Source organism: Micropterus salmoides, unplaced genomic scaffold, assembly GCF_014851395.1.
Source record: "Micropterus salmoides isolate LMB-PRFRI ecotype aquatic unplaced genomic scaffold, ASM1485139v1 Ms_hic_scaffold_18, whole genome shotgun sequence".
Classification (NCBI taxonomy): Eukaryota; Metazoa; Chordata; class Actinopteri; order Centrarchiformes; family Centrarchidae; genus Micropterus; species Micropterus salmoides.
In genome coordinates, this window is record NW_024040928.1 from 23655092 (window position 1) to 23678942 (window position 23851).

The 23851-nt window shown below is 39.3% G+C and overlaps 1 protein-coding gene across 1 annotated transcript in view; it reads left to right on the top strand.

The window, feature by feature from the left end:
- tbc1d32 (TBC1 domain family, member 32) overlaps window positions 1–3385 on the top strand; it is a 76414-nt gene extending 73029 nt beyond the window's left edge. Inside the window, exon 34 of the mRNA XM_038727019.1 lies at window positions 2055–3385. Coding sequence (XP_038582947.1) covers window positions 2055–2174 — 120 coding nt within the window. The 3' untranslated portion in view covers window positions 2175–3385. The remainder of the gene's footprint in view (window positions 1–2054) is intronic.
- The last annotated feature ends 20466 nt before the right edge of the window (window positions 3386–23851 follow it).

Sequence of the window (23851 nt, forward strand, 5' to 3'; positions counted from 1 at the left end):
TGAATAACGACAGAGGGGGAATTCAGGGTCTTTGCTGCAGTTATTCTGAATGCGGTGCATCTTCCGAGTGCGGCTTTTCTCAGGCTACTAATTGATCATGCCACTCACAGCGTAACACCAGTCACAGTTATTTGCTCTGTCGCAGTGTTTGCATTGCCCATGAGTTCAGGTGAAGTCATGACAGATGCATTTCTGTAGCTCAGGCAGCAATTATGGCAGCCGAAATTAAAATACTGACTGAACAAATGAGCCAAATAAAATGTGTTTTTGTCAGGTTTGATTCTCGTCTCTTAGGCAGTTAAGATATCTCTGCATATTAAGACATGTCTTATTATGAGTACACCTGGTGGTGAAGATGCCAGTACTTATTACATAGTAATTAAGATTATGCTTTTCTGACACACAAAACCTCATTACTTCAATGCTAAGCAAGGATGTTGTTTACTGGCATGGTGCAGCATTCAATTCCCAGAGATTTAATTTGATTTTCTGTGACTTTGAAATAGATTGAATGTAAAGAATTTTAATGAAAAGGTTATATGGAATTATTCACACTTCACCTCCTAACAAAGTGAATGATAATAAAGTAGGCCGCCTTCTGTCTGCATACCTTCATGTCTTAGGACACTTACTTTAGTTCTATCTTTTTGGTTACAGTAACTACAGCTTTGTTTCTTAAAAAATAATCCACATTTCCTGGGTGTAAGAAATTATCTAGTAAAACAAAACTTGTGATGGACTTTAAAGCGTTGATTGCCAACCTGAGGGGTCAGGATTCTCAAATGGGACCCAAGCTACAACTTGCTCTAAAATAATTAGAGGGATAACAGAAAAACAGATTAATATGTGATGCACAACATTTTCTTTTGAAACACTGATACTTTTACCAAGGCCATTAGTCGTTGCTTCATTTAAGGGGATACTCCGACGATTTAGACACATTTAAAAAAGACTGATCATAATTAAAGCAGCAGAGGCTGACTTTTAATCCATAGCATGAGTCAAGTTCCAAAAAATGTGGGATCCTACATTTCCCATGATGCCCCCTATTTCATCTAGCATCCCTTCTTGCCTGGTATATTCCCATCACATTCAAACTCAATGTCTCCAGTTTGTAATGCAGACTTTCTGTTAGAAATGTGCTGCCTCCAAACTCAAGGCGAGATAACCCCCGATGACATCACTGTGACATCATCAGGGTTATTTCGTCTTCAATGCTGCGTTCCAGGCAATTCGGAAACTTCTGACCTCCAGCTAGAAAAACTATCCTGGACTGTACTTTTGGATTTCCTACTTGTGAACTTGGAGAAAAAATTTGTACCCGACTTCACGGGTAGCAGCTGAATGACGTCACAACAATTGCAGCTCCCATGGAAGCACACATAGACTAAAAGGCAACATAAAGTATATTCCACGTATTTAATTAAAGTATAATACTACTAGTGTAATACTATCATATAGTAAAACCTGTTCTGCATGTGAATTGATGTAAAAATATGTTGCTAGGTAGCTGGTTACACTAAAGAATCTCTAAGTCGTCTTCTCTACAAAAGAGTTATTCAGTAAAATGTAAAAAATGCCAAAACATTAGGAAGTATAATGTAACAACATTTACTATCTTTTAAGGGTTTACCACTTCAGTCATGTGTTTTCATTCAAACTGCCATAATTTTAATTAACACCAAGGGCAGTGCTGAGGGTGCAACTGTGTGTACACTTGAGAAAGTGTTTGTCACATTCAGCCATTTTTTTTCGTTCACTTTCGGCGTCAGGCATCACCATACACTTGGAACGCTTTGAAGTTGGAAGTCGGATATATCAACTTGGAAATTTCCCAGTTCCGAGCAGTCTGGAACGCAGCATAACTCCTCCATCCTCCAGAGCCACGTGCATCATACTATTATACTCTGTTTTCAGAGACTCCGACTACTCCCCATGCTGAGTAAACTGACCTTTCTATATGAAATAAATAATCAAAAAATGGTGGAATGCCCCTTTAATTTAGTGCAATGCTGATAACTCCAACTCCAAAAAAACTTTCCTTTTACCTGCAGGAGGAGCCAATCGCGGGCTTCAAGGTCAGTAACTACCTGGAGTTCATGGAGGGACTGGAGCGCAGCTACAGAAACATTGTTCTCTCCGACATGAAAAGCATCACTAACCCTGTCAAGTAAGAACATGTTGAAACTTTCTGTGTTAAACAACTTCTTTAAGTTTTAATCTGCCTCATCACAGCTTGGCTAAGATTCAGTACATACCTGAATACATCTCCTTGTGGCAACACTTGTCTCAACCACTTCCCACCATAGCATTTCTCCCACAAGCCTCCGCTGTGCACTGTGACACACTGAACACCATGTTTTCATGTTGATCAAGCCGCTTAGTGAGTCAAACTCGACAGATGGGGATGTATCAAGGATGAGAGCCTTGCCATCAGAATAAAGATGCTCCAATTCATGACGATGTTGATGGAAAACCGAATTTAGGGCACAGTTCTACAAAATTGTTCTCTGAAATGACATACAATTGCCTTCAAAGCAACATCCTTGTCTAAAACATGTCTTATTGTCATTATATCATAACAATACTACAAAAGTCCTACAAAGAGATTTGAACCTCATGTTTGTTCCATAAAATTAAAGGATTAAAGGATGGTGATATTCTATATTATTACATATTATTAAGTATTTCCTTTATATCTGAGGCCTGAGACATCCTGTTCCTCTGTGCCATAGAGCTCCATTGTAGTCCAAAAGCTATTATTACCATGAACACACACACTGTAGTTAATTTAAGTCGAACCCACATACACCGTACTGCTGCTGCAAATACTCAGATACGAAATGTGTCCTGCTCTCAAATACAGTTTACTCCAGTTTGAGTAACATTTTCTAAAAAAATTTAGTGCCCAGCTATTTATGCTAATTACTGAATATTTTTTTTATGAAATGAAACCTTATAGTCTTGAAGCTTTTTCAAAGATTCATGTCCTTGATAGTAACAAATGGGCTTGTGGCTGAGGGATGAGGCTTTGGAAAATGTTGAGGACGACAACTTACACATTTTTGGGATTTGCTGATGAACAGACAAATACAGAATACCGCCATACTTTTCCTGCATGTTCTACATTACTGTGCATGATGTAAATACTGTATGTGATGTTCATAAACAGCTTTGAAAGTCTAATAATCAAATGTTTTATTTCTGTATTTATGTTTACCCTCATGTAAATATCTAAGATCTTTTGTATGCATTCAACAAGATGTTCTTGTTCTTAGTACTGAAAGAAGCACAGAGTTGCAACTGAATGGATTTTGATGCAGTGTGAAACAAAAGACTGTGTTGCACTTTCTGTGATAATAAAGCATTTATCCAGATAAATTAACAACCTTTTGAATAATCTGTTGCCATCACCAGCTAAAGTATCAGATCCTCTATAGGCCAGTAGAGTCAGGCCATCTCGTGTCTATTACACACATTATTAATGCGAGGACACGCAACAATGCATCACACAGCCTCTCCTGTTTGTGTACTTATGCAGGTCTTTGTATGAAAGATGTATGAGGAAGGTTGTATCATCGTGATAAACCCTCATTAGTAACCACAGCCCTTTCTCTCTCTCGCCCCCTCCACTGCCGTCCTGTTGTCCCTCTTCAGACACACTGAGGCCTGAATAATAAATAAGCTCATAACATCCATCCATTTCTGTACCACAACAACAGTGTTTACCTGGGGAATGTGCACAACAGAGGCATTGGCTAACAGTGAAAGGAACAGATCAAATGTTTATCATGTAAAAGATGGCACGCACGCGCGCACACACACACACACACACACACACAGCAGTTCACCACTGAGGGTGTTTAACATTTAGGTCCCAATGTATTGAACCCAAAACTGAAAGCGTTTTTTGGCCACTTGGGGGCAGAACTCCATAACAAGCTGAACATAACAAACACAGTTGACATATTATAGCCTATTCACACATCAAACAGATATGGAGCAATATTGGCGTTAATTTGGAGGCGTGTTCCTGATAAAACCAGTCCAATATTCACTCTCCTTTTATCTCTTCAAAGGGAAATATTTGGCTCTTCAGCTGCTAAATGTTCCACCAAGTTCACCAGCTACTTTTATTCTTTTTCTGTCTGCTTTAAAGAAAGCTCTTTGAGAGCGGTGAGACTGAACCAAAACGGTAAAGTTGTGAGCTAGAAAAAAAAACCAATAAGATGAAAGACACTAAAATGCTCTGTAGTAATGAGGGGAACTGGAAAGTGAGATGATGTTTCTCTGTGGGTTTGTTACTATGAGAAATGCCTTCATATGTAAATATTCCAACAATGTTTTCATAATTCAAGTTTAAAACCGTAACTGACAAATTGGGGACTGTAAAGTTTACATTTTTGTTAACTTGGGTAAATGATCTTGAAATAAAGTTTAACAGTTGCTTATTATAAACTCCCGCCCATTGTTAAATGATAGGACGGTAATTCAGTTGGAGCTTCAATGATGAGTTATGGGCATCAAACACTCACTGGGGGTGGAGAAAGGTAAATCTTAAAATCTAAAAGCGTCAGTCCACCACTTTAATCCAGACTAAAATATGCCATTAACCATTGGATGCAGTGGTATTTTGTTCATATCTGGACTCATCGCTGAGTCAGGATGCTCATCTGTGTTACACAACATATATACATGGCCCACTTAGCGAAACATTTTAAGTGCTACGTCTTTGTCTACACGTTACTGATTGTAGGTCACACGTGTGTTGGGCAACGCTCAGAGCCCGTACGTGTGGTAAAGTTACTTGTATATAGCATGAGTGAAACACAAGATGTTACGCGGACTCTGTAAACATCTAGATTTATTAAAATAGAAGCATTTCTGTTCTTTCAGATGCACAAAGATTGATGACTGAAAAAAACAAGTCTACACTGTTGTGGTGACAAGCTGAACAATTTATAAAATAAAAAATGATTTTTAGATCAAAGTGTGGCAATAACATCCTCTTACAAAACAAACTAGCTTACCGTCAACTCATGTGCTGCAACACTAAATTTATTAAGGAAAACACTGAAAATTCATAAAAGAAAGAAATAAACAAACTATTTAATGTAGTAAAATGTCTTATATTGAACAAGCATATCAGGAAAAACATGCAGATGTCCGGCTGCTAACAGATGTGAAAACCAATAAAAGTTTCAAATTTCATTCGTGGGCTGACTGGGAGCCAGTGAAAATGATTTTAGCCTTCACTTAGACAGGCGAAGAAGCAAAAATCCCTGAGGCAAAGATGTTTACTTACAAGTTTTGGTCTGTCAATTTAAAGTAAATATAGTACATACTGTATGTGTGTTTATGTGTTTTACTTGGTTGAAGAAGTAGCAGACATAAAAATAAACCATCACAGTATGGTATGCAATATGTGCGCCTCAGCCTCCATGGGGGAAACTGTTGACAGGGACGATGTTTTTTAGGCTAAAGTATGAGTTCGGATTGACTCGATCACTTGTTTCAGTAATTGGACAGTGAAAGCGGAGGAGCTTTATGTCCTTCAGAATATATCGATCATTCTTTGGCTGTGCAGCGTGTCTCGTTTCACTAGCGCTCTGTCAGTCTGCTTTGTGGAAAATTTAATGTCAAGCTGTTGCCAGATGTCACTGTATGCTCTAGTTTCCAGAGTTTGAGTCTGTGAGCGGTGCACAGAGTTTTCATCAGCTTGAATCCATGTGGACGCTGCTTCTGTTGTGCAGAGTATCAGAGAGCAGGAGATTGATTTAGTGAGGAGAGACAGTGGTGGGCTGTAATCTGTCAAAGCTGCAGAGGATCTAGAAGTTTTTTTTGTCTTCAGGACACTGAGGGAACTCGACTTTGCTGAGAGAAATGGATGTTCCTAGCTGCTGGATGGATGGCACTTCTAGCTTGAAAGGGCCCGCTTCAAAACTGTACAAACGTCTGAGGAATGAGGGGACGTCTGACCCCTTTCTTTTTAATAACACTTGATCAACCTGGCAGCGTACCAGCCGACGGAGACTGGGGGACAGCTAACCTCTTAAAGAAAAGAGAGACAAAGAAAGATAAGTTTTGTCTCTATGTTAATAGACAAGTCTTTTGAAGCAAGGACTACTGGGGCATTTAAAATTGTAGGATCACATAGGAAAAACAGGATGAAAACACAGAAAATGGGAGCCTCAGCTGTTAAGGCGAGTTCACATTTTACAGAATCAAACTAGGTCTTAATCCGGCCATGAGGATGCCCCTGGCTACTGTTTTAAGACTGAACCCTCATTCACACAGACTACCATCATCTGTTGAAGGGAGCAATTGCTGACTTTGATCATTTGAAAGAGCCGTCAGTAAATCTGTGTTTGTTTTATTATGGCTGGCAGTTTTTAGTGCACTGTAATGCAGCATTATTTGCTGTCATTTACTGGAATAAACACGATTGGGGTCTTGTGTGATGATGTAGGATGGCAGAGTTTGGCTCTGATGGCTGGTTAAAATTTTGGATAAACTGTAAAATCACTAAGATCTGATGATAGTCAAATATGTTGTCTATCCTCGCTGTTTGTTAGCAACGTGCAAAACATTCATGTAAGATGCCGCTCACTTTTAGTCTGCGCCGGGTACTACTACTGCCGAAAACATCACCGGCGGCAGATCAGCTGTAACTGAGTTAGACTCTCTATTGACTTTTGATGAACTGTACTCAGTGCTGTTTCCTAAGTGGCTCCTGGCCATGCCTCAGAGAGTTAACAGAGAGAGTAAAATCAGGTCCTCTGGGATGTCACTGAAGTCTCGTGTCCACTGAGGCTTGAGGGGCTCAGTGCTGGGGTGTAATATTTCCATAGAGCTTGGTTCACTTGCAGAAATGGACAGGACGGTATCTAAGAGATCACGACGACATAATTGTGGTATAGATGAGTGGGCACGTTCAAGTTCTCCACAAGAAATTCAAAACAGTGCAGATGGTGCTTAAAAGAAAAGAAGAACCTGAACTGACACTTTGTCTTTCTCAGTAGGTAATATTGAGACTTGAAATACATTTGGGTTTTAATTTTGGGTTATGAGTCGTGAATACTACCTGTAGATGACATTCATTTTGCTGATGTTTATGTTTTTTTAAAGCCTCCTTTTAGCCAGTTTACAACTAATTACATTATACAGCAGTGGTTCCCAGCATAAGTGTCATGTTTATATAGGAAATAGACGACTGTTTACTGTTCCAGTCTTGATATGCTGAACAGAAATGAATGAATAAATGAAGCAAACCAACTGGTGCCTGCACAAGTTGCAAATATGTTACGGCCCTTTCACACTTTGTAGTTTGATCCGAAACTAAATTACAGGTGTTAAACCTCCCCCATACCAAGGTCTAAACCAAATAGCTGAAATTTGGTCCTCTACATCTAACTGAATCATGGTTTGGTTTGCTTCTAGTGGGAAAGCATTTTCTGAAAGGTTTCGGACTTTCAGAGCATTTATTGGCAATTACGGTGGTTCTCGTGTAAACTGGAAACAACCGAGAAAGAAGACGTAGCAAAAGAAAATGAGGTGAAAGATGAAGCAAATGTTGTTGTAGGGCTGGACGATTTCAACTAAAATCTAATTTTCAACATTTCACCTCCGTTACGATTATTGAAAGATTATTTTGGTTTTGAATGTTGTTTTTTTCACCCTCATATTTCACTGACAAGTGAATCCCCCCTCTCTTCCTTTCTCTCTCTCTCTCCACAGTTGCGCTGTAATTCTGTGGGAAACACAGTGTTTACAAACAATAATTGGGATTCATGTTGATAAATATGGGCAGGAGGTTGAGTGTGAGCAAGTATTCTCAATGTGACAACTTTCCATTATTTTGTGACTGGTGCCCTATAGGCCTTTTTGCTATCTTGATTATGAAATACAAATATATTCCAACATGTTGCCCACCTTAAGATGGCCTGCATTAAAACAACACGGGCGCAGTGTCAAAGATTTTTGACTTTTCGGACGGAGCCCACATATAAAAAGGACTGGACAGGGCATGAGTCACATGACTACACAAATTCAAGGAAAGTACATGATCACACACACAATATTAACAGGATTAAATAACCGACATGGTAAAATTACGTCGGTTAGAGGCTCTGAATTTCGGTTTCGATTACTTTTCCTATGTTGTTGTTCTATTTCTAACCAAGGAGAAATGCATTGAAATAGGGACATAATTATAAATCACCCATGACAGCTCATCATTTGAAACAGACTGCCACTGTGGAAGCAAATTGCCTCTCACCTCATTGGTCTCTCCACCAAACAGAGGTGCTAGGGCTCAAAGGAATGCTTGCCATCTTCTCCTCCTTTCCTACAGAGGGAAGATTTTATGTTCGCACAACGACATTCATTTGGCAATTAGAACTAGCCTCATGTATAGTTGGTGCCGTAGGTAGTAATGCCATAATTTTAACAATATAGTGGCAATAATATGCATCTGTTCATTCATTCTTGTCAAGGCCAAAGAGTATTGTCAAAGCTACCCGCCGAATTGACAACACGCTGACATCAGATGCACCTTTTTTTTTACAGACCAATCAAGTATTCATAGTTTTCAGTCATGTGATGTGCAGTGACCTGGAGGGCAGAACAACAGAGCAGGATGGCGGCTCACACCTGACTCCCAGTAGAGATGCAGCAAAAGCTGTTAAATTTCCCTACCCACGATAATTTGGATCACCTCTCAAATCAAGAAAAACTAAAATATGGACACAAACTGCTTTGTTTTGGCCACTTGCAATCCATATACAGCACCCGCTGCCGTATTTCTGCCGTTAAAAAACCGCCAGGTCCCTGCCAGCGCTCGGCCGCGGTATGTTTACGTTAACCTTGTGGAGAATCCCTCAACTAGCACAGTCTAGGCTTGTCCTCCTCCTTGATTAGTGCATCCGATAGCACAACAACCATCCGGCATTTTGGTAACACAAAAGTAACAATCTCAAAGTCACAGTGTATCACTTGCTTACTAGTTGGCGGGCAGTGGAAAATTATATATTTTTTTCCCCTTGGAACGTGACATCATGGGAAAACTATGTATAGGGAGACGGAGCCCCCCCCCCCCCCCACATAGATGATAACGGCAGGACGTATGTCATGTAAAGTTCTTTAAAGTTTCAAAACTATCAAAATGTATCAAACCATGAACTTTGGTGTAGACTTTCAGGTGTGAAAGGGCCCTTAAACTATTACTTGCTATACTACTGAGTATATAGTTAAGGGTAACATAGTTAAAAAAGCTATAAACTTGCAAACACAGCTGTATGTTCAAGAGTCAAAAAGCCTGTCTGTCCCTCTTCACCTCTTGCTTGTTTGACCATCACTCAACCAACCAACCTGCTCGTACATGTTGACACAATGGGCTGTTTATTTCAATTAGCTGTGAAAACCTCATTATCGGCGTGGCAACTGACTCAACCTCAGAAGGGGATACAGTTTAGAGATGATGACTACTGATGACTGATCAACCTTTACAGTACAGCGTAATGATCTGTTGTGCTCTTGATCTTGATTATGGATTTTCCAAACTGACAGCAAGCAATTTGAAGCAGATATTGGTGGTAATTAGGGTGATTAGGCAGCAATGAGGACACACCTTGGTCTGATTAGAGCCTGAAGATGTCTGCAAACCTTTTTCTTTTATCAACTGTGCGCTGTTATCTTCATTGGCTTTTATCTAAAAGATGTTCATTCTGAACTAATTTGTAAGTGTCACTGATTCCTTGATTATACTCAACTATTTTCACCCTTTTATTCTCTGATTTTAATCTTTAGCCCTTACATTTGCTGCAGGAGTTTGCTTTTTTCTGTTATCAGTCTTATCTAAAAAAAAATCTCCTATTCCTGTTTGGTTTTTGGTTACTGTAGCCGCAGCTTCTTGTTTCCAGCCTCTGCCTCTTTGCAGCAACCCAATTTTAGCGGCCAGAGATGTCATATTTTGATCATTGTGTATGCACACGATGCTGTATAGGAACAGCTCTGTGCTTAAGGGAATTTTGTATTAGCATTTCCATTTGCTACAGTCAATATTTTCCACAATAGAGCGAATTGTTCATTGTGTGCATGTGAATGAGATACTTTGGGGATTTAGAGCTCAGACTGTTATACAAGGTGTATTGATAAGTATCCAGAGCAGGTCGTTGGCATCTCTAATAAAGACAGCATCAGAATTAGAATTTTATTGTAATGCCTCCTTTTAATGAGGACTCAAACTTAGAATTATATATTGATACTTTTGATGCTAGAAACCACATCCACCTCTTCTTTGTGTTGTTCTGTCTCTTAGGGGCACTGCTGGGTCTTTCTTTAATTTAAAAAAATGGCCTGGTCTTGTTTGGGATGCATGCTACAGGCTTTCCCTGAGTCCCTCTGCCCAAACCCGGCTGCTATCAGCTCTGCTGCCTGTCAGACAGTCTGAGAGAGACGGCGGAGAGGCACAGAGAATTATAATTCCCATTCATACTCCTCATTGCATAGACACAAAGCCCTGCACAGACTCTGGTTCAACCTCTCCCCTCATTGCAACCATGCCTCGGATTTGTGGAGCAAAAATCAAGAGTTGGCTTCCTAATCCCCTTAAGTCCAGTAATATTCAGGATCTACTGGTACATGAAGTTGCCTCCTGGCAACAAACAAGGGACCGGCTCATTGTGGAAATGACTGTGGCTTGGATAAGTCTTAAGTCTCTGCATTATCAAGAAAATTGCCCTCGAAAATTGACGTTGCCAAAGCCTTGAAAGCAGAAAGTCAGTACAGTCTGGAAATTACTTCCAAAATCAGCGGGCAGCCAGTTTAATTTCATACCAATATGGTTGCATTAATTTAGTTTTCAGCCATAACCTCAACACAACCAGAAGCTGTGCCTCATTAGGCTGGACAGTGTCCCAATATTAAATACCAGGGTATTGGAAAATGTATAATTCTGTGATTCAATTAACATTCTGTTTTCTTATAAAATACTAAATACTATTGCCTACTGCTTCTCCTCTCAGCCAAGTGTCTGCTAACTCTAAAGCAGCTCTCTGTGAGGGGACGCTGATAAATCCAGTAAGATGAAGTCAGAAAACTTTGGATTTGGACCAAGTTATTGGACAAAGAATGGAGATACAGAGAGTATTTCTATTGATGAGGAGAATCAAAAAAAAACAATTGTTTGCTTAAAAGTTGATACGGTGAAACTTGTTAGGAAACAGTTACCTGTTTACACATCCAGTAGACACAATAATTTGGACTAATCTTTCTGTCACATGACAAATGTTAGTTCTATAATGAATCCTCTACTCTGGTTTTGTCTTCAGCTCCTGTGAAAAATATGTTGCTCTCTAGTTACTAAATTCTCCACTTTGTCTCCCACTCAGTGCTGGGCAGTTTGCTTACAGTGGCTTTAGATCTTTTTGCTAAAAATAAGGCTACTCAACAAGAAGTCTGCATTCTTGCACACATAACAGAATTCTTTGGTGTTAAAGAGGTCCTGCAGAGCTTTGGCCAGTTGTGACACTGTAAATTAATGTTTTTACCTACTACCTTCATGATTGAAAATGCACATTCAATGTATTAGTATGATTACATTTGAAATGCTTGTTGTGAAATGTTTTTAGGCCTTAAAGATACACACAGTAGGTTTTAATGAAAACTGTTGAGTAATTTAATGAAAATAAACCTTGTTTGTTTGAAGATCAACTCCACAGAGCATATAGTAAGGCCCACTAACAATAACCTAAATTTAATAACGTCAGGTTTAATTAAATGGTATAACTGAAATCCATGTAGCCATTACATGACATTCAATTATATCTATCAATCAGCTAAACTTAGCTAAACTTCAAGCATGCCTTAAGGACGTAAAAACTTGGTTGGCCTGTAGTTCTTTATCATCAGGCAGTCCAAATAAGTCCATTAAGACTCACCAGATGATCCAGAATGCGGCAGCACGTGTACCGACAAGAACTAGGAAAAGAGATCCCGTATTAGCTTCTCTGCACTGACTTCTGCTCACCTAAAAAGCCCTTAATGGTCAGGCACCATTCTATTGTAAAGAGCTCACAGTATCTTATGCCACTAGAACACTGGGCTCCCAGAATGCAGGGTTACTTGTGGTTCCTAGAATAGAATGGGAGTCAAGTCAGCTGTCAAGCTCCTCTCCTGTGGAGTCAGGTGCGAGTTTGGGTTCAGGAGGCAAACACCATCTCCCAATTTAAGAGTAGGCTTAATACTTCCCTCTTTGATAAAGCTTACTGTTAGAGCTGGCACAGATGGGTACTGAACCATCCCTTGGTTATGCTGCTACAGGCCTGTACTGCAGGGGGACTTGCACTGCTGTCCTCTCTCCTCTCCCTCTGTATGCATTCTTATCCCATTAATGCATTTTACTAACTTGACTTCTTCTCGGGTGATGAAATAAGAATAGGTAAAATTCGGGACAGGGGAGTTGAGGTGGGCGTGGCCTCCAGTACATTACATTCGGTGTCAGTGAACAGTAAAACACATGAAAAATAATAAGAATAATTATTTATGTTTATGAAGTCAACTGCCTTGCCACTGTCGCCAAGCACTTGCTCATGGTGGGAACTGTTGAGTCGGTCTAGACCTGCTCTATAAAAGTGCAATAAGACTTCTGTTATGAATTGGCGCTATATAAATAAAAAATAAATGGAATAGTAACTTTCCCAGTCAGTGTGAATTGAGCACTGAAGTAAATGACACATGAACCAGATGAATCCTATCCACTTGTCTAGTTTAATATCTTGACATTAAGTCACTAGATGTACACAGCTTTTTTAAATATTAAGACAACATATAAAACAGATCACTGCTCCACTGTATCTTCACCTTTTAGTGGCCTATCATCCTACTGTCACAGGTATTATAACTAATCTTAGTTAATCCTCTTTACAGCTAAGCTGCCATTTAGACAACCAACGACCAGAGACATTTAGTTAGGGAGCTCCGGAGAGTTCTGTGTTTTCACTGCTTGATTACTGGCTTAACAAGATTATTTTGTCCCCCCTTTACTCACAATATTGAAAATGATATTAATCTTATACTGGGAACACATTAGGAGACCTTTAAAAGCTTAAAAAGCTGGTTTGAGAAATTGATTTTGATTACACTGATCATTTTCACCAATACAGACTAATCCAACACCAAATGATCATAACTTTAAACAGTCACCTCTCTTATAAGGTGTCAAACTATTGAAAAGCTGCATTAAAATGTACAGGTTTATATGCATTTTTGTTCACTCAGTTTATTGATTTATTGAACAAAGCATCTAGAATTCATCACCTCTAATCTTTCACAAACATGTGCCATGTAACCTCTTAGACACAGACACCTATTTCCAGAAAAAACACCTATAACATACCCAAAATGAATCAGGAATAACTTCTCGACCATTACGCCTAGATGCATAGTTCTACTTTGATAAGTCAGAAGCTAAGAAATGAGTCAACTGTAAATTAACCTATTTATTTTCCAATTAAAAGGTAAATGGAGATGCAATAAAGGAAAATATATTTTCACCCTCGCCTTGTAAAATCTATATTTTAATAGCAATATCACTATCAACTTGGTGATTTGAGTGATATGAGTTACACAGCTGATCAGAGCTGGAGCTGAGTCGGACTTTGGTGTAGGATGAGATGAGAGATATCTAGATGGCAATAACTGGAGGCATGTACAGTCATTACAGAGCGATTTATGTTGTGATATAAGCTCATTTAGATGCTTGGTGTTTGGTATGGATAAAAATGGTTGGCTTGAGTCTGTACTGATTGTGTGAAATATAGAATGCATAGTGGCATTTGTTCCTTAACTGATGAAAACAATGTTGACATTGTGCTGCAGAGACCCAGTGAATGTGGAATAAGAAGTGGCTTTATGAAAAAATGCAGTGGCCTAATAACCTACAAACACATTAATACAGAAGGAACCATTCTTAACTAAACTTTAATTGAAGTTTCCCAAAAATGAAAAAAAAATCAGGTGTAAATCAGCCTGATCACACTCAACCATTCATACTCTAACTTAATACATTTAATGACAGTAGGATACTTTCTTTTTTTTTTTTCAACCATAGGAGGTAAAATAAATAAATGTCATTCATTAGTGACATGAGCACTGAACTGCAGCACACAAGGTAAAAAACATCTTATGTCATTAAGATTTATTAAATAGACCCGGGATAAAACATCCTTTGTGATTTTTAACTAAAATGTCTCCCAAAAATATTACTATTATAACGGGAAAACATGTAAGAATTTATCATGTTTCTGCCTGTAAGATTATATAGTCAAGTTACCAAATAAGGTACATATGTTAAAAAAAAAACACAAAAAACACAAAAAAGGACATTTCTGCTGTTAGAATATTTTAAATTTTGGCAGTGAAGCTATTAAAAGTTCAAGGCCATGAGGAAAAAGGGAATTGGGCTTTTCCTGGAACTAAATCAACTTTAGTAGTAGGTCAGATGAGTCATTACTGCATTTTTAAAATCTTATATGTAGAAACAACCATTATTTTACCTTATTGTTATGGTTATTTTGATATGTATATACACACACATAGTAATTCTCACCTTCACTAAGCATATTGTTTAAATATCACCGTATTTTATTGTATTATTTTGTGCTTGTAAAGAAATCTTCAAAGAAGCAAACGTAACAAGCTGAAAGAGTCTACAGCCATTATGCTGGCTGCGTGAGACTGTACTTTCTCACAGCTGTGTTTGGACAGAAATACTAACATTACTATGCTAACATGCTCACAGTTATAATGCTCGATTGCTAATGTTTTTTAATTAGCACTGCACACTGAGGGTGATGGAAATGGACAAGTATTGGTAAAAAAAAATATGGTGGCACTACATAAAAAGATGGAGGATCAAGAAATATATAACAAATGTATTAATTCATCCTAAGGGGAACAAGAATGTCTGCACTAAACATCACAACAATCTATCCCATTTACTTATACTGGCACTTCATGTAGGCCTTCATTTCGGCCTCTGTCTGAAACCAGCTGGAGATGCTCCTGTCTCTTTAAGCATAGAAAAAAAATATAAAAAAGCACAATAGGTCTCCTTTAAGATATTCCACTCGAAACAACAAATATCTACCTGATGGTGGCGCTAGAGGAAAAGTTAGGATCACCAAAGTCAATAGAGTGCATTTTCTGGGGACTATGACAGTTTAATGGTCCATCCAATAGTTGAGATATTTCTTTGGTGGATCATCCTTAAGCTCTGCTGCTATAGTGGCTAAAATTAGAGTCTACTTAAATAAAATGCAAATGTTGCACCTAAAATCCTTAATTCAATTTGAACAATTTTGTAGCAAAAGAAAACCTGCAAAACATCAAGTGGGTGAACACATTTTCCGGCAGCAGCAGCATTTTGATCCGTAGTCATGTCGATGGACAAAATCACGATCATCCCTGACATCCCCCTGGTGGGCTCCCAGCCTCCATGTCTCAGCCCAGTGGAGGAGGGAAATGAAAAGGAGAAGAGGTAAGATGACACAGAGAGCAGCTGCTCCACCAAAACTTCACACACTCACAAACTAAGGTTCAACTGATAAAGGATTTCGATCGTGTGATCCTGATATCTATACTGTTTTAGAGTATGTGATTCAATTGATTGTATGTTACAAAAAGTAAAAAAGATTTCAGTGTGGGACTGATTTGACAGTTTTGTGATTCTTTCCACACTTTGTCTCTGCTGGTCGTATCCAGAAGAGCCCTTTTGAGTGTAACAGCTGTTTACAGCTGAACTTCTGTTGATATTTTTAGAGTGACTGAGCAAATGCTGAGCAGATCCAAATTCAATTACTGTTCGTCTACAGCTCCGTTAATTAAACCTAGCTGAGACACATCATGCATTATAAGTAAATGTTCTGTTTGGAATAAGTTGAAATTCTCTTTACATCCCGACAGAAATCACTAAATCAAACACTCTTAATCGTTCTCCAACCTTACCTACCCCAGCTTTAAGTTGTGGTTTAAAGTTAGGCTAACTACCAGCCCTGTTTGTGAATGCCTCATCTACTGCAGCGATTCCCAAAGTTGTTTGTTTATGAAAACAGATTAAAACTTTTTTTTTTTTGTCATGAACATACCCCCCAATACCCTCGCACGGTTCAGCACGCAGGTGAACTGTGGATTGATTACAAAGTTTAACCATCACAGTCTGAGAAAAAGTTTTACTGCCACTGTTACTTGTTAAAGTAATATATATGCAATGTTAAATCGCGATGCAGTGAAAAGACAGATGACAGATGCATGCTGTGTTTAAGAGCAGTGAATGTAAGGGGAGAGCGACTGATTTAAAAGCCACTTTCAAGAATGTCACTGAGTGAAACCCTGTAGCTGTGACTTCGGACATGTTCACACCGGTGTAACAGGGACACTGCGCTGCTTGTCGTCATAGAAACAAATCATCAGATTTTGATGTTTATTGCACCTTCAGTAATATCGTCTGCCTTCACACAGCTCCGCTGCTCACTGGAGCAAAGTGTATAAGCTATTATTCGCGATGTGTAACCAATCAGATGGTGCCATTGGCGGGACATTGAGCAAATAAATAAGTGAATAAATTTTTAAAAAATCCACATAGATATATAGAGAGAGATAGATAGATATCTAGAGAGATAGATATCTATCTCTCTATATCTATATCTATCTCTCTATCGGCAACACAGGGGGTTTGGGGGTCCACCAACCCGTTCAAGATGTATAAGGGGGTGTGTTGCCTAAAAAGTTTGGGAACCACTGATCTACTGCATGGTAGAACTTTGTGGATTTCCAAAGAGAAGCTTAGGTCTGCACTTTAATGGAGGTGGGAATATAATATACCTGCATTTGCAAAACCAGTCCGGGTAGTAAAGAGCCCATTATCGCTCGGTGCACCAGCATTGTATTGAAGGAAGTGACAAAAAGTGCCACAGCTGGTATTTTTAAATTCCAATTTTCCCTTACCAGAGATGGGGACTCGAGTTAGAGACTCGGACTCGAGTGCGACTTAAGTCGCACACACAGTGACTTCAGACTCGACTCTGACTCAAGGTGCAGGACTCGTGAACAATGTTTATTTTTAGGAAACGTCTGATGAGCGTGCTGTTATTCCCTCCCTCCGTTACCTATAATCTGCCTACGTAACACGTAGTATCTGCTGCGACCGCGCGTGAGAGAGAACAACAAACAGCGGCAGCTGCTGTGCCATTCATCATAAACTTTGGCTTTAGAACTTCATAAAACAAGACCCAACAAAGAAGTGCTGAACGCAAATAGGTTAGTAACCTGAGGTTAGTAAACATGTTTAGCTCAGCATTAACGTTAGCTTGCTTCTTGCTTCAGCTACGACCTACAGGAGGTTTACTCCGACTGTTGTTCGTTATGAAAAGATGAATGAGTGTTTGCTTACTTGCCAAACTTGTGGTGGTCGATAAATGTAATTAGTTATGTCCCGCTGGCTGCCATCACGTTAATTATTACCATTGGCTAGAAAGAGGTTACAGGTTTATTGTTGATCATGTAGCCTTACAGTTTTATTTAGTTATAACGTTACACTGGTTTGAGAGTCTGGTGGTGTGTTGACTTACAGTAGTTTAAGCTGTCATTGATTGCATTGCACAGGTTGTGCTCTGTAAGTTAAAAACGGGTTACAGCTTTATTGTTGACCATGTAACTTTACAGTTTTATTTAGTTATAACTTACACTGGGTTTGAGAGTCTGGGGAGTGTGTTGACTTACAGTATTTAATAAGCTGTCATTAATTGCATTGCACATTACATGGTTGTACTCTGTAAATGAAAAACAGGTTACAGTTACAGAATTCCTTATAGCTATGCAGTTTCATTAGCAACCTGTATTGAATGCTGCAGGTGATACAGGATTCGTAATAACCACGAGAGACTTGAGACTTGACTTGGACTCTAGCTCAAAGACTTGAGACTTGACTTGGACTTGTGAGCATCTCTGTCCCTTACATTATTGTATTTTTTATTATTTTATGAGACTTTCTACACATTTAAAAAATCAAAACAAACTAATAAATTAATTAGAGTGCTTTTTTTAACAAAACAAAGATCAAAGTTTCTAGTTTTGTTAAAGTTTAAACAAAAGCCCTTTGTTAATGATTAACATAATCTGCCGTTTTTTCCTTTGCAAAGCCTTTATCTTGGTGGGGTTTTCAGCATTCATGACAAGCCTGAATCCTCACAGAAGATTGCCGTTTTGATCACTAATGTCATCAACCCCACACAGGTATGTTTATCTATATCTTATAGAAATTGTGTAAAGTAACGGAATCATTGTATATTTTCACAGTGAGTCAGCACATACGGTCGTACAGAGACTGACCGGGTGGACATCCTCTCTGTAGCACGAGGTCATCTTGCTGCTCTCATCTCACTGACCTTTCCAATCTATACAGCATTTATATGTGTGTGTGTGCGCTCATGGCCTTTTATCTACAGAAGCACACATGTATTGCTCTTGTAAGCTGCATTTATCACCCTTAAGGCAGGGAGTAGTCATGGGAAGTGTGTGGACTGCAGCCGATAAACTGACATTTGTGTGAATGAGAGGTTGCGCGCGCGTTTGTGTGTCACTACCAGGCACTACAAAAAAATGACTGCGGAGGCTGATATGTCAGCACAGCTCTGTTCACACGTCTCCTGGTCATTCATTCTGCAGTGAGAAAGGTCAGTGAGAGAAGAAGCATCATTAGCCTGGCATCGACTTCCCTACAATACTGACATGAATAAACTCAGGACAATGACTGGTGGGAAAATGAGAGTATAATAACCACAGTGTGACTAGATTAGAGACATTCTCTCAACCTTTTCAATGTCTTTGGCTCATATAAAGCAGTGGTTCTCTTTTCACATCAAGGATCCCTAAACTGACACAAATTAGACCACGGACCCCCTTTTTCATAAGATTGTGTCCCAGCATCTCTATCAGCTAGGATTTTGCTTTTATGGCCAAAATAGTCATCCATTCGGTCAATTCTTCTAATCTACATTTTTATACAGTCCCCTCCAAAAGTATTGGAATGGTAAGGCAAATTCTTTTGTTTTTGTTGTTCACTGAAGCCTTTTGGGTTTAAGTATGAGACAAGAGTTCAGAATTTCAGCTTTTATTTCCTGGTATTCAAATCTAGATGTGTTAAACACCTCAGCACATACCACCGTTTGTATTAGAACACAGCTTCTTAGGTCAGCAAAAGTAAAGGAACACATAATCTTAAAGTAAATAACATTTAATATTTGGTGGTATAACCCTTGCTTGCAATAACTGCCTCAAGTCTGCGACCCATCGACATCACCTAACTGTTGCATTCTTCATATGTGATGCGATTCCAGGCTTTTACCGCAGCTTCTTTCAGTTCTTGTTTATTTCGGAAATGCATGCTCTATTGGGTTATGGTCAGGTGATTGACTTGGCCAGTCTAAAACCTTCCCTCTTTGTAGCAGGTCTACGTATGATTTTTAATAAACTTATGAAATTAATATTTAGAAATATTAACTCGGGCACCACCTGAATTCCGTTCGCCCAGGGCCTCCAGGACTCCCTGGGTATGGGTTTTAATAATTATACAATTATTCACTAGTGATCATTTAGTTAATGATCACTCAATTATCTTAAATCAATTAGTCAGTCAATAACCTTGGGGTTGCTTAACTATAGATGAGGGCCAACTAGAGGACACCAACGAGTCACAGAGTGTAGTTTGGCCTTACTTTTGTCGTAATTTCCCGTAGCAAAGGCTCACTGCCGGTTGGCTCATGGATGTTGTCCTGGCGTCTCAAGTTGAGTTCAAACGAGTCCTTTGCGGGAAAACGCTTCGTTTGGTGTCTCTATAGCTTAGCGGAACACACTCCAGACTCTGTTGTTGGAGCTGTGACTTCGTTCAACTCGAGGTGAGAATTGAACGGGCTTCTGGGTTTCTGGGTCCAAATTTGCTTAGAACGATCAGATAACGTTAAAACAACAAAATCAAATAAGACACATACATTCGCCGTTGGTTCGCGAGGCCTCGGGAATATAGGCTATTTAATGTTGCTGAGTTTAAACAAAGTCTGGGGAAAGTTTAATCCCAGGCAGCTCCAAACAAAAATCAAAATCAAATCTCCCACTAAGAAAAATTGGGATTCAAGAACTTGAAGCTTTCTCAGCTTGTCTGAAGGAAGTTTTAAAGTACGAAACAAAAACAGAAGAACAAAAGTAAAGGAAGCTCATGAAAGCGTAATTACAAGGATACAAGAGAGTACCAGAGTTTTAGTTTCAAGAGAGTGAGACAAAAGACAACAAGGTCTTTCATCTATTTCCCTTCTTTGGGATGTGGTGATGTCATTTTGGGTGTGGGTTTCTCTGCCCTCAAAAACTTTTAGTGGGATAAAGAAAATATATATATTTTGCGCGTATTTTCCATTAAATCTCTCTGTCCACAATATCAACATTTGAAAAATACTTAGTGCTAAACATTTAGATAAAGACAAGCAAAAAAAGATTAAACACTAGAGGGTCAATTGTTTCCTAATTGTTATATACTTAATAAAAGGCGTAACAAAGCTTAACTACATGTTTCCAGTGTAAACTTGATGGTTACATGTTTTAACTCAAGAGACAAAATAGATGTAAGCATTACAGCAAAGAATCCGTTATACAATGACATTGTGATAGATATTTGGCGCTCATTGTCAGCGATGTTTTGGGGGTTTTCTTCACAGCCCTCACGATATTTCTGTCATCAACTACTGTTGTTTTCCTTGGCCGACCTGTTCCACGTCTGTTGCTCAGTACAGCATAGTGCAGCAGATTAATGGCATATTTCAAGAGAATTATTCAAATTGGTATAGAAGCATGAAATTGGGCACAGATACTCTAAGGGTCATTTTTTGGGAAAACCCACAAATTCAACATGGCGGCCATTTTTTTCAAGATGGTCGCTATTTCTGTCACATGCTCATTATGTCAATCGTTCAAACAGTGATGTAGGCATAACATTTTGTGAAAATACACTCTTCAGAATGTTTTTTTGGAAAACGGTGCTTCTCTCTCAAAAATTCAAGATAGTAACCATTTTTCAAGATGGCCGCCATTTTTCTTGAATCCTTACATCTTTTTTTCAAATGGTGATGCTATCATTAAATTTGGTACAAATATTCTTCAAGGAACATTATCATGGAATTATCATGGTGTGTGGCCCTGAGGTGAGCCATCTGGTGTCACTATATGAAACTGAAGTACAAACCAAAGAAGCACAAGAGCAAACAGTCCACCATGAGCAAGCTCCTCAAGCACAAAAGACATTCCTGGAGAGGGTCAAGAAACTGTCTGTCTGCAAGACCTAGGCAATCCATTTGAAGAAGAGAGTCGTGATCTGTATTCTATAGACACAAGAGATATTGCGAATCCCAGCTCTGCTGAACTCCTACAGACACACTTTAAGAAGGGACAGACAAAAGCCCAGGACTTTGCACAAGGTCTGAAGAGAACCCAACCACTTTATATGATCCAATCAAAAGAAATAGTCGACTTCTTCAGCCAAGAAACTGCTGCTGTTGAGCAATCAAAGCAGAAGTTGGTGAAGGAGGATTGCCAACTATTCTCCAAACTCTTTATCTCCTGTCAGAGCAGAGAATGTTACCTGCAGGAGTTCTTCCAACATGAGAATCAGCCCTACCCCGCTGCACTGAGTGATGGTGGAAAACTTTATGCTTGCCAGAAATCGCAGCTGGCCTCCATCCTTGAAACCTACATCACATCCCCAGAAAAAGAACCAGACACTGAAGTCATCATCATAGATGGTTCAGCTTTGGTCCATACACTACCACCAAAAAAATGATGAAGACATTTGAGGACTATGCAGCACTGGATGTTCTAGCCAGTATACATGCTTATGCCATGAAGTACAAGAGCACACATATTGTGTTTGATGTGTACAATCCATCAAGCCTCAAAATGGAAATGGAGGTAGATGAATAAAGTTCCATCGAATTGGCGCAATTTCCTGAGACATAATGATAACAAAACAGACCTCTTCCACTTTCTGGCTGACACGATTGCTCAAATGACTGTGCCAAACATAGTTGTTGGAACCAAGGGACCTGATGTTTTGAGTACGTCTGAAACCTGTCTCGATCGTCTAGACAAATGTTTCCATGAGGAAGCTGATAGCAGCATCTTTGTACATGCCAAACTGCCACAGAGGAGGGCAGCAAATCCATAATGATCAAAGCCAATGACACTGATATTCTTGTTATAGCACTGAGCATCTTCCCATCCCTCTAGGATCTTGGTCTCCAGCAGTTATTGGGCCGGTTAAGACCAAAGGCATTCTATTCTTTCACATCTTTACAGGTTGTGATACTGTATCAGCCTTTCGCAACAAAGGCAAAAAGACTGCCTGGCAAACCTGGGACATTTTGCCTGAGGCCTCTCTCATCTTCAGCAAACTAAGTCAATACCCTCCTATTCTGACTGATAGTGACATGGAGATCCTTGAGAAGTTTGTGGTCCTGCTGTATGATCGATCAAGCACAGCTGTTAGTGTAGATGAGGCTAGACTTGACATGTTTGCCTGAAAGCAGAGGCCATATGAAGCCATTCCTCCAACAAGAGCAGCTCTGCTTCAACACACTAAACGGGCTGCATACCAGGCAAGCTGCATATGGGGTCAAGCAACCCAATGTCAGCCAGAACCAGAGAGTCCTGCTGACTGGGGATGGAAAAAGCTTGGTGAACAATGGGGGGTCTTCTGGACAGCAAATGCACCAGTTGCACAAAGTTGTGAACAACTAGCCAAGTGTGGCTGCAAATCAGAGTGCCGTGGAAGATGCAAATGTTTTAGATTGGGTTTCACTTGCACAGAACTGTGCAATATCAAAATGTGAATAAAAAAGTAAGTAGCCTTGCGGTGGGCCGAGAGCTGATTTCCTGATTCTGGACCGTGATGCATATGTACACCTTCCTGGATATGCCCCCAATACAACACTTGCTGACTGCCAAGCAGGGAGGCATTGGCTACTATTTTTAACAGTCTTTATTATGACTCGGCAGGGCACAACCTCTCAATCTCAGGTTGGACACTCTAACCACAAGGCCTTTGAGCTGGTAAAAAATGTGAATATAAATAAAAATTTAAAAAATAATAAAAAATTAAAATATAAAAAAACTAAATAAAAATAATAGAACTTGTGTTTTTTTTTCAGTCCTTCCTTTTAAGTCAGTCCCAACAGAGTACACTATTAAAACAACACCCACCTTGAAAAATGAATCTTAAATTTTTGCGATTGCCTTTTTCTAAAAGTGTGGCCATTAAGAGTATTTTTGCTAACATGCATGTGTTCATCAGTGTACATGCTACCAAAATGACGGCCATCTTGGAAAAGGTCTCCATCTTGAATTTTTTATTCGTCATCCAATTTTTCCAAAAAGTGCCCTTAACAGAGTATTTGTGTCATATTTTCCTTATCACTATTTTGGAAACAGTGGCAATGAACCTAGGACAGGAATGGCAGCCATCTTGAAAAATGGTTTCCATCCTGAATTTTTACTGGCCACTTCGTTTTTCTAACAGTGGTCCTTCCTCTCTGTGGACTGCACCTTGCCGTGGTGGAGAGGCTTGTGTACTCCAATGAAGCTGAGAGCTATGCCGGCGGGGATTTTATATCCCTGGCAAGTTTAACTAAGCTGGACAGGTCAAAGGAGAGGAGGCAGACAAAGCAGACACTATGACTATTTGACAGAAATGGTGGCCATCTTGAAAATGGTCGCCATCCTGAATTTTTGAGTGGCACATACTCAATTTGAGTGT